General features: G+C 42.0%; 1 protein-coding gene across 1 annotated transcript; it reads left to right on the forward strand.

Annotated features, from left to right (window-relative positions):
- Positions 1-970: 970 nt before the first annotated feature.
- Snx12 (sorting nexin 12) lies at positions 971-11690 on the forward strand. Its single transcript, XM_046467104.1, has 4 exons — positions 971-1245; positions 8350-8445; positions 9324-9448; positions 9837-11690. The coding sequence occupies exons 1-4, from the start codon at positions 1081-1083 to the stop codon at positions 9937-9939; spliced, it is 489 nt and encodes a 162-aa protein (XP_046323060.1). The 5' UTR covers positions 971-1080; the 3' UTR covers positions 9940-11690.
- The last annotated feature ends 351 nt before the right edge of the window (positions 11691-12041 follow it).

The following is a 12041-nucleotide window of genomic DNA, read 5'->3' on the forward strand; positions in this document are numbered from 1 at the left end:
GCATGGTGCTTGGGAGGTAAGTACTTGCTTAGTAGATATCAACTAAATTGAATTAAATAACTTAATTCTTTGTGCTTTGTTTAAATTAAGACATCAATGATATAGAAAATATTTTTTGAGAAGAGAAAGGCAGGTGTAGGGAGGAAGAAAGATGACCTGAAATTACCATCTGTCCACCCCTTAATATGGTAATTTAGTAAATTAGTCTCATAAATTTCAATATTAATAGATTTTCTCATGTAAATGTGTATTCTATCTCCCTTATGGGTTGCAAGCAATCTTAGAGCATCGCTAAGTATGGAGTTCTGCAGAATAGAGATAAAAGGTATGAAATAAATTCCATTAAATATGCTGAGAATGGGATACTGAGTACACCTGGAATTAGCTTCTACGTTGCAGCATGGGAAGGGTGACGGTATGCCCACTTTTCCCGAGAAGTGAGAATGAGAAATTATCTTTTTTTTTTTTTTTTTTTACTCCATTCTAATGGCTCGCTGCTTTCCTCAGTACTCAATTATGTACGGCACGAATTAAAGTGAACTGAAACTATCAGTGTCATAAGTGACAGGTTTGCATTCTAGGTTCTTGGTACTATTATTGGAACCCCACCCTCCAGAGACTATCCTTCTATTTTCGAGGAAACCCCGGCTTATTCAGGTCACAAGGCTTTGGCCTATCACTGTAGGATCCTAGCTTGCGAGGCAGTGCCCATTCCTGATTGATACACGATACAAGACAATTTGTTGGGTCGAGGAGTGAGGATTGGCAGAGCCTGCTTGTGGTGCTTCGCAGGGTATTGGATGGTGCCTACTGGAGATGCAGATTCCGGGGCAATATAAATGCCACCCCGAAGTCTGAATGAGGCCTCCTCCGTACGGGATTTGCAGCCGTCTGCGTGGCCGCTATTCAGGGCGCAGGGCGCAGGGCCCGTAGCCGGGGTGCTGTGCGCGTGCGTGTGCGCGGCGCCGCTGTCTGTAGGTTGGCTGGTTATTTTGCAAACGGGAGGGGCCGTGCGCGCTCCTTCCTCTGGCCTCTGTCCCCAACCCCCCCTTCCCCGGTCCCAGTCTCTCCTTAGGAAAGATGTCGGACACGGCAGTAGCTGACACTAGGCGCCTTAACTCGAAGCCGCAGGACCTGACCGATGCTTACGGGCCGCCAAGTAACTTCCTGGAGATCGACATCTTTAATCCACAGACGGTGGGCGTGGGCCGTGCGCGCTTCACCACCTATGAGGTTCGCATGCGGGTGAGTCACGGGGTGAGGGAGACAGCTGAGGAAGGACGGGGCGGCGGGGGGGGGGGGGAGGACGGGTGGAGGCTGCTATGGGGATAACTAAAGGTGGAGAAGACACTTGAAGGGGTCATTTAGGGGTTCGGGGCTTACTAGGATTGGAGAGAGATCTGCACACTCGGTTGTGGCCCAAGGATACTGGAAACTCCTCAGGGGGACATCGGACGGGGATGAGGGAAAACAAGTATCCACGAGGAAGAAGTGAAGCATGGCTGGATAGAGTGAGGAAGATGGAAAAAGATTAGAGTGAGGAATTCAAGTAGATAGGAGTCATGACTGACAGAAGGAAGGACAGGGAGGGTGGAAGAGAGCTGGGGGATGGAAAGCCTAGGCGTTATCTCTGGGTCCCATAACTAAACTAGGTTGTGGGAAATCTGAAGAGGGAGGGCAGAAAGGCTGGGCTTCTTCCTAATGAGGTCTCTTTGGGATGAGGGGGCTAAGCAAAGCCTTGGATTAAAGGGGAAACAGACTCAGGGAAGGGTATACAGTGGGTTTGTGGAGGCCAAATAGAGAGTCTCCTTGAGACTAAGTACTTTCCTGACTTGTCTAGGATTAACATCTGAAGGAGAGAAATGTTTTATGCTTAAGTTTTCTCAGGTACCACATGCTGTGCCTCACCGTGAACCTGGCCCTGCACTGGGATTGGTGGATTGTCAGTTGCAGCTCTCATCTGTACTGATCCTTTAGAATTGAAGTATTCAGAATGTTTGCTTCAATATTTGTTGGCTCTCACATGGGTTCTCTTTACATGAATGGCTATTTGCCTTTTCTGTCGTATATTAACCTTTTGGATTCTGACCCTGGTCTGTAGTTGCCTTAATACATGACATTTCAGGACTACCCCAGGAGTGGCTTCTTCCAATGTGCACTACAGAGGACTTTATTCTCTAGTGCTTAGTCCACAGTGCAAGGTTGGAATGTGCAGATAAAGTATATGGTTTGAAGGTTTTTTTTCCCCCAGTTGAAGTGGTTATAGGTGAAAAAGTTCAAGAACCATTTTCTAGTTTTCCTTATATTTTCTTCTTAGTCTAGAGAGCCAGAGTGTTCTCTATGAATAGCATCCTCCTCAAATAGCATTGAAGACCTGAAAGTATGATGCTTTCATTTAAAAAAAAAATTTAGTTGTAGATGGACACAATACCTTTATTTTTTTTTATTTATGTGGTGCTGAGGATTGAACCCAGTGCCCTACGCATGTGAAACAAGCACTCTATCACTGAGCCCCAACCCCAGCCCAGCCTTTTTTTTTTTTTTTTTTGGTACCAGGGATTGAACTCAGGGGCACTCAACCACTGAGCCAAATCCCCAGCCCAATTTTGTATTTTATTTAGAGACAGGGTCTCACTGAGTTGCTTAGCACCTTGCCATTGCTGAAGCTGGCTTTGAACTGGTGATTCTCCTGTCTCAGCCTCCCAAGAGCCTCTAGGATTATAAGCGTGCACCATGGCTCCCAGGCCAATGCTTTCATTTTTGAGTAAGTGAATTGAATGAGAAAGTGTGGCCTCCTGTCTGGGCTTTGAAATCTCATTGAGAAATGATCTCCAAATTCCAAGTTGGCAAAGTCCAAACTGAAGAAAGAAATGTAAATAGCAAAGCATGAGAAACACTTGTTTTATAGTCTTATATAGATAAGAATTTTTTTTTTCAGTACTGGGGATTGAACCCAGGGGCATTTAACCACTGAGCCACATCCCCAGTCATTTTCATTTTTAAATATTTATTTTATTTTATTTTTAGTTGTAGATGGATACAATGCCTTTATTTTATTTTTATGTGGTACTGAGGATCGAACCCAGTGCCTTCCACATGCAAAGTGAGTACTCTACCACTGAGCTACAAGCCCAGCCCCACCATTTTCATTTTTTATTTTGGAACAGGGTCTCACTAAGTTGCTAAGGCTTCCCTAAGTTGCTGAGGCTGACTTTGAACTTGTGATCCTCCTTCCTCAACCTTCTGAGTTGCTGGGATTGCAGGCATATGCCACCATGCCCAGCTAGATAAGAACTATTTGAAATAATCTCTCTGGGGAAGAATGAAATTTAGGTCCTTCAAAACATGATAGAAACAGGGAACTGTTAGTAGTGGAGAACATAATTACCTGAGGGAGATGGATTTAACTTGTTCAGTATAAAGACTCTGCTGTGGGATTTTGGAGACATTGTCTTGATATATTATCTAAGAGCCTTAGGAAGTATGAATGAAATAGCTGTCTGCTAGGTATTCTAATAACAGAGACTGTTCATCTAATGCCTGCTATGTTCCAGACACTGAACTAATTTTAATTTCAACCTTAATCCTTGCAAAATACTGTGTGGTGGCACATGCCTGTAATCCCAGTGACTCTGGAGACTGAGGCAGGATTACAAATTTGGCAACTAAGTGGGACCCTGTCTCAACAAAAAGGGGTCTGGGATATAGCTCAGTGGTAGAGCACCCCTAGATTCTATCTCTAGTACCCACCTTGCAAACAAATCCCATTTTACAAATGGGAAACTAAGGTGGAATGCAGTTTAAGTATCTTGCCTAAATACAAAAAAATATAATTGGTAGGGCTGGAATTGGAACCTATGTGGAAGCCCATGCTTTTCCCACCATACTTTAGTCTCTTTGGCATGACTTATTTGGAAACATTTCACATGCAAAATTTTTCTACTCAGAAAGCTTATCATCAGTCCCTTCATAGTTTGTTTTTCTGGTACTAGAGATTGAACTCATGGGGCTCTTTACCAGTGAGCTACATTCTTAGTCCTTTTTATTTTATTTTCTAATTTTAAGATAGGGTCTTGCTAAATTGTTGAGGGCCTCCCTAAACTGCTGAGGCTGTCCTCAAACTTGCGATCTTCCTGCTTTAGCCTCCCAAGTTTTGGGATTACAGGCATGTGCCATCATGCCCAACCTTTCCAGTTTCTTATTGTATAATAATGACAGAATTGACGGTGGATCCTTGTTCTGTGAGTTTGAATATTGTATTGCCCATGTTAATTTGTGTGGTTGTATAGACTTTTTTTTTGTAGTACTGGGGATGGAACCCACAGGTGCTCTAGCACTGAGCTACCTCCCCAGTCCCTTTTTGATTTTATTTTGAGACAGGGTCTTCTCATTAATCTGCTGAGACTTTCCTCAAACTTCGGGTCCTCCACCTTGACTTTCCAACTTGCTGGAGTTACAGGCATGTACTACAATTCCCAGCTGAATACTCTATTGAACTCCTTTATTTTTTCAAAAAAATTGATAAGATCATTTGTTTTTACTTATTTTGTTTTCTGGTGCTGGGCATTGAATTCTGGCCTTGTACATGCTAAATACATGCTCTCCACTGCCCTTTACCACCAACCAACACTACATAATAAGTGTTGCTGAAGCTATTCTCTTTCATTTTGTTTGGGAAGGAGTCCTGCTCCCATTGGGGAGACTAGAGGGGTTTTATGGTGGCCTCTCATGATATATATGGAATATCTTCAATGTTAGTTGTCCTGTGGACTTGAACTTTGCTTCTTTCTTTCCTTTCCCTTGGTTTTGTGTTGGTCAGAGCCAAAGGACTCTCAATATCCTGTGCTACATAGTCCTGCCTCCCTTATATAATTTGTAGGTTGGAGCTGGTGGACTATCCCTAGTATGTAGTAGCCTTTTTCTTAGATGGGTAGATGTTGAGATGAAAGGGCATTACTGTCTCTATCCTGTAAGGGTAGAGAAATAATAGTTTTTTTGTGAGTCAAAGGAAGAAGTCCAAAAAATGGTAGTGGTTCATGTGGCTGTGCTTTGGAAGAATATACTCAGTTTTCTTTCTTTCTTTCTTTTTTTAATTTGGTCCTTTGTTGCCTTCTATGAACACCTACTAGTTAAGGTCTTACTGTTTGGGGAATCACAGTATTTCTTTTTAATTTTTTCAAATATTTATTTTTTAGTTATAGGTGGACACAATATCTTTTTTTTTTTTTTTTTTTTTATGTAGTGCTGAGGATTGAACCCAGTGTCTCATGCATGCTAGGCAAGCACTCTACCTCTGAGCCAGAATCACAACCCAAGTCCAGAATCACAGTATTCCTAATGAACTCTGGTTGAAGTATAGAATCATATGATACTAAAGGGCCTTTTCTCTTAAAGGATTCTGATAACTTTTCCTATAATGGTTTATTTTGAATAGTTAATATATGTACACAGTACAAAATTAAAAGGTATGTTGTAAAAACTAAGTCTCTCTCCTGCCTCTGCTTTCCGGAAATTCCCCTTTCTAAATTAAACCAATTTCCAGTTTATCATTTATTCTTTTTTTTTTGGGGGGGGATACTGGGAATTGAACCCATGGTTGCTTAACCACTCCGTCACACTCCCAGTCCTTTTTATATTTTATTTAGAGACAGGGTCTTGCTAAGTTGCTTAGGGCCTCACTAAGTTGCTGAGGCTGATTTTGAATTCATGATCTTCCTGCCTTAGCCTCCTGAGCCACTGGGATTACAGGCATGCACCACCATACCCAGCTCATTTATTCTTTTATAATTTTTTTTAGTTGTAGATGTATATAATACCTTTATTTTATTTATTTTTCTGTGGTGCTGAGGATTGAACCCAGTGCCTCATACATGCTAGGTGAGCACTACTGCTGAGCCCACAACCCCAGCCTTCATTTATTCTTTTTTTTAATTTTAATTTTTTAGTTGTGGATGGACACGATACTTTTATATGATCTATTTATTTTTTTATGTGTTGCTGAGTATCGAACCCTATGCCTCACATGTGCAAGGCAAGCACTATAATACCACTGAGCCACAATCCCAGCCCCCTCATTTATTCTTTTAAAGAATGGGTTAGATGAGAAAATATTACTTTGTGGGTACCTCACTCCATTTTAACCCATTGACACTCCTTGTACTTTGAAGATGCTGGGCAAAGTTGTAACTTATGTCATTTGTTATTTGACTTTCAATGACCTATATTACAAAGCTTGATGTAGTAAGGACTGTGTAACTCACTAGTAGAGATGGGAGATGGGAGATGGTCTTTTCTTGCACATAGACAATTGTAGAGAAAGGAAATAATTATTTCCTTTTATTATACATTCACTATCTGAATTGGCTGGCAGGAAATCTGGTCAAAATTAATAATAATGTGGTTGACTTTTTTTTTTTTTTTGGTACCAGGGATGGAACATGGGACACTTAACCACTAAGCCAAATCCCCTGCATTTTTTATTTTTAGACAGGGTCTCACTGATTTGCTTATGGCCTCTCTTAAATTGCTTAGTCTGGGTTTGAACTTGCGATCTTCCTGCCTCAGCCTACCTAATTACTGGGATTATAGGTGTACATCATCATGCCTGGCTTGTGGTTGACCATTTCTATTTAGAAATTATAGATGGGAGTAAAGATCAGGTCTTTTTGTTTGTCAGGGGTTCCTGTTGCCACTAGAACCTGGAGAATCTTCTTCTTTTTTTAATGTTTATTTTTAGTTGTAGTTGGACACAATACCTTTAGTTCACTTAGTTACTTTTATGTGGTGCTGAGGATTGAATCCAGGGTCTTGCATGTGCGAGGCGAGCGCTCTACCACTGAGCCACAACCCCCGCCCCCCCCCCCCCCCCGCCGCTGCCCTCCCTGGTTAAGATGTGGGAATGAGCTGGGCTGGGATTTGGCTCAGTGGCAGAGCCCTTGCCTCGTAAGTGTGGGGCACTGGGTTTGGTCCTTAGCACCATATCAAAGTAGATAAATAAATTAAATGGGGGTATTGTGTCCATCCACAACTAAAAAATATTTTTAAAAAAGATGTGGAATGAGCTAGTTTATGCCAGTGAGCAAGTTATGGTAAGCCATCTTATGTAATGGCTATTTCTTCTGCATTTCGTAAGTAAGGAGATGATAAATAGATACACAGGATCTCTATTAATCAATTGAGTATTTAATAAGTAACTTGCATTTTGGGAGATGCAGAAGTATCTGTGGTTCCTGATCTTGATGAGCTCATAATTTAGTTAGGTAGACAAGATAAACATGATTTATAAAGTAGCATATCAAGTGATATTTAAGTATAAATGTCAAAGGAATACAGAGGGGAGAGATACAAATATATTCAGCTGTTATTGCTGGGAAAGATTTTCTGGATGTTGTTAAGGTTGAGGTAGGACTTATAGAATGGAAAGGATTTGAATGGGAAAAGTAGAGGGAGGTATAACTTGCAGGTGCATATCTCTTTTCAGGGAGCTTCGATACATTTTTAAATGGAAAATGTAATATGTGCACATGATAAATTTTATAACGAACAATGTCTTTTTTACCCATTCCCTTTTTCTGTTACTCCCAAAGCCAATCACTGTTACCAGTATATTTTCATAAATATTGTGTTAATATAAATACACACAAATATATCCCTTTTTAAACATTTCTGTACCTTGATTTTACCACTTAATATTTTCTTTTTTAAAACTATTTTTTAATATTTATTTTTTAGTTGGACACAATATCTTAATTTTATTTATTTATTTTTATTTTTTATGTGTTGCTGAGGATCGAACCCAGGGCCTCACATGTGCTCGGCAAGCACTTTGCCGCTGAGCCACAACCCCAGCCCACCACTTAATATTTTTCCAAACTGGCACATATAGATCTTTCACATTCTTTTCTTGGTTGTATAGTATTGCACTATCAGGTATACCATGACTTTTTCATCAATTGCCTGTTGATGGACATTATTATTATAAACAATAAAATGCAGTGAAAACTTATATTTATATATTTACATGTGACTGCAAGTCTATAGGATAAATTCTAAGCAACAAGTGATTTATTTTTATTTTTATTTTTTTGCATTGCTGGGGATGGAACTTAGGGCCTCAGGCATGCTAGGCAAGTTCTCTCTACTCCCCAGCACCAGCAAGGGACTTCTGATTACTAGTTGTAGCATGGTTGTATGTGGTAAGGGTTGATATTCACCTGGTAGTAGTTTGAAGCTTTAAAGGTGCATGGTCCATAGGAGATTTCTTAATTGGGACCTGTCCAGTGGTTCTGACAGTAGCCACCTCAGGTTGAATAATATTTACTATCTCTTTTCATTCTTCCTTCCCTGTAGACAAACCTACCTATCTTTAAGCTGAAAGAGTCCTGTGTACGGAGGCGCTACAGTGACTTTGAGTGGCTGAAAAATGAGCTGGAGCGAGATAGTAAGGTATGGCCCATTCCCTGTGAGGTACCTTCAGAGGAGATCTACATAAGCTGAAAGGGCATAAGCACAGTCTATAAAATCTTGAAGGGAATGGACAGAATGAATACACTTTTATCTACCAAATGTCAATATATTTGGCATGGGAATACCCCTTGAAACTGCAGGAGGTAAGTTTAGGACAATTTTAGTTTTCTTATGTTTAGTTTTTGATACTGGGAATTAAGCCCAGGGGCAGTTTACCACTGAGCTACACCCTCAGCCCTTTTTATCTCATATTTTGAGACAGGGTCTTGCTATGTTGCTTAGACCCTTGCTGAGTTGCTGAGGCTGGCCTTGAACTTGTAACCCTCCTGTCTTAGCCTCCTAAGTTGCTGGAATTACAGGTGTGCACCATTGTGCCCGGCTAAGAGAATTAAAAAAATATTACTTCACTTAGTGGCTAGTAAAGTTGTACAAAATAACCCCTTATAGGTACTAAAAATGTAAAATATAGTGTCGGGAAAGACCCAGCTAAATTCTTGAATGGTGGTGGTTTGTTAAGGAAAGGTAGGAGTACTTGGACTTTATTTCCTTTCTTTTGAAATGGTAAAATCATCTTTCCACAAAAACAGATCAATATGAACTATCCTGACTGTTCTTGTAGTCTTAGTTTTTGTAAGTTACTGGGCTTGGGACAGGATGGACCCTATGCCTAATAAGAAATGAGGTATACAGGGTCTGAGGATGTAGCTCAGTGGTAGAGCATCCTCAAGGCCCCGAGTTGGATCCCCAGTACCACAAGAAAGAAAGAAAAATATGAATAGATGAGGTATACAGTGCTTTACCATCACATTTGCTCTCTTTCCTTTTTCCATGGGGTGATATTTTGCATCTCCCTACAGATTGTAGTACCACCACTGCCTGGGAAAGCTTTGAAGCGGCAGCTCCCTTTCCGAGGAGATGAAGGGATCTTTGAGGAATCTTTCATTGAAGAAAGGAGGCAGGGCCTTGAACAGTTTATTAACAAGTAAGCCCATTTCCCAGGAGGCCCTATTTGTTACTTTTCCATTATGGGTTTTCTGTTTTGTCTACCTCATCTTTTGTAATGGCTATTGTGATGTAGTGCTGATTGTGTGGTGGGCTGACTGGACAGTGGAACTCCATTCCTCTGAGCAAAATTCTGGTCCTGAAAGAGCACTGCATGTTAACGATTGTATCTAGGCATTTCTGTACCTTGTCTCTCTATCTCCCTTCCCCTTTACAATATTAGGGTTGAGGTAGTACCCTACTGCTGTCCTACAGTGGTTCAAACCTTAAGGCTGACCTTGCCCTTCCTCCCCTGTCTGCACTCCCACCCCTCTGCTAATGTTCTCTGATTTCAAATATTACCGATAACCATCTTGGTCTCTTTATAGAATTGCTGGGCACCCACTGGCTCAGAACGAACGCTGCCTACACATGTTCCTACAGGAGGAGGCAATTGACAGGAACTACGTCCCCGGGAAGGTGCGCCAGTAGGAGTCCCTCTCACCACTTACCCTCTACTTTCCTGCTGAAATGACATTGGTTTTTACACTAAGCCTCTCTCTCTCTTTGATCTGAAGTTGGCTGCCCATCCCCTGGTTTGATAGACTGTCTGGCATTGTGCCCCTTGGTACCTGACTATACCATGTGGGTACTCTGCTAGGATCCTTGTCTCTGAGGAGAAGTGGGAAACCACAGGAAGATGCCCTTTGGTTGGGAGTGGGGGGGTGGGAGGGGGGATTGAACTGGAAGGCAATTTCTTGTGCCAGAAGGCTAACCTTGGCGGGGAGGGGGGCTTGTGCTGGTGAGGCACTTGGATACATACTGATGCTGCAAGTCCAGGGGATTTTTCTTATTCTTAGGTTTAACCAGGAATTCTGAGCAGGGAAAAACCCTGCCTTTCCTACCTGCATGAACTTTTTCTTTTTGGGGAAGGTGGTAGAGACCCAAAAGCTTTCCTTGTTTTCTTTAGGCCTGCTCCCAGTTTTCTCTACAGTTTCTTTGTCACTTTCTCTCTCCCTTGTTGCTTTTCGTGGCAGTAATCCTCTTAGAGTCTAAGCAGTCTGTTGTGTGAAACAAGGTGTGTGGGTTTTCTTGGCCCATCATCATGGCTGCTGCAGAGTCAGAAGAAAGCCATAGGGCAGTAGGGGAGCTCCTATTGCCTAGCCCCTCTCCCCTTGTGGCTCCCTACTCTGGCTGCCTATTTTTGCTCACCAGCAGGTGAGCCAGTATGGGCCAGCAATTCTCTCTCCCCAAGCCTTTGCTACTTTATGGGTTAGCTTTGCAGGTTTGGTGGCTCAAGGGGTGGTGGTAACTCACCGCTTCCTGGTGACTCCCTGAATTATGGGAGTGGATCATGTTCTAGGTTTCTCCAGGTGGTAGGAAAGAGCATCACCACTTTCCTCCTTCCATTCTCCCTCCCCCTACCATCCCATCTATTGCTGCCTCAAGGGCAGAAGCACACAAACCACATAGTCTCTGATTTCTCCTAAGCACTTTGCGCTCAGGGGCAGGGACTCAGGAAAGAGTTGTCACTGCCCTTCCCAGCTTGGTCACAGGGTTTTTGAACTGCCTGCACTTGTTTCCTGTGGAACTCCAGCATTCTCCCCAGAAGTTGAATTAGGGCTAGCAGCTGGGCAGGCACGGAGTTCCTAAATCTTAGAGTTTAAAGCAGCTTCTTGAGGCTGGCAACTATACTGGGCTTTTGCTGGGAGGTAGTATTTTGTTTACTGGGGCCCACTATTCGTCCCAAGTGGTGAGATGAGAGCAAGTTAACCAGGTGAAAACTGGGCATCTTTGCTTAGACTCCTTATCATAGGATTGGAGTTTTCCATACAGGTCCATGGGGAAAGGATTGCTGATTCTGACATAGCCCTGATCAGAGAGATTAGGATTGGATTTTGACATGGGATTTGGAGCCCATATAAATGTTGAAGTTTCCTAAAACAGATCAGCTCTCTAGTTGCTGAGCCTGTGTCAGGGGTGAGCAGCCCCTAGAGAGAGGCTCTGCTTCCTTCCCCACCTCGCCAATGTTGGTGTTGTTGCTGCCTTTTTGATTTGTATCCTCTGTTATAGAATTTTTTTAAAAAGATTTCTTCTTTCATTGTGCACAAGTGCTGAGAGTCTGAGGCCCCATTTCGGCTGTGTATATATCCTGACTCGGGGCTTTTATTCAGCGAACTGTTCATTCTTCTGTCAGACAATGTCATATTCAACTCTGTTCATATTAAACCACTGTGAAGCAAGCCTCTGTTTTTCTCCTTAAAATTTATTATTTCTTAGTGTCTAGAATATGCTGGGTATTGTGCAGAAGTCATAGAACATGACCAATGTTTTTAGATAATAAGTAAGTTTTGCATTTAAATTAAAAAGAAAACAGAATCCTAATTGCCTATAGTGATATTTACCTATCCTTTTATTTATTTATTTTTTTACATTGGGGATTGAACCCAACATTTTTTACCACTGGTCTATATCCCCAATTCCTTTTCAAATTTTTTGAGACAGGGTCTTGTTAAGTTGTTGAGGCTGGCCTGGAACTTATGATCCTCCTCCCTCAGCCTCCTGAGTCACTGGGATTACAGGTGCGTGTTACC

Source organism: Marmota monax, unplaced genomic scaffold (assembly GCF_021218885.2).
Source record: "Marmota monax isolate L192 unplaced genomic scaffold, Marmota_monax_Labrador192_F-V1.1 WCK01_AAM20220418_F8-fsc00284, whole genome shotgun sequence".
In the NCBI taxonomy this organism is placed as follows: Eukaryota; Metazoa; Chordata; class Mammalia; order Rodentia; family Sciuridae; genus Marmota; species Marmota monax.

Excerpts from the sequence above, each read along its gene's own strand:
- Snx12 (XM_046467104.1), top strand. The coding sequence starts at position 1,081 with ATGTCGGACACGGCAGTAGCTGACACTAGGCGCCTTAACTCGAAGCCG. Across the intron at positions 1,246-8,349 it reads CCTATGAGGTTCGCATGCGG|ACAAACCTACCTATCTTTAA; the intron begins GTGAGTCACGGG and ends CCTTCCCTGTAG. Across the intron at positions 8,446-9,323 it reads AGCTGGAGCGAGATAGTAAG|ATTGTAGTACCACCACTGCC; the intron begins GTATGGCCCATT and ends ATCTCCCTACAG.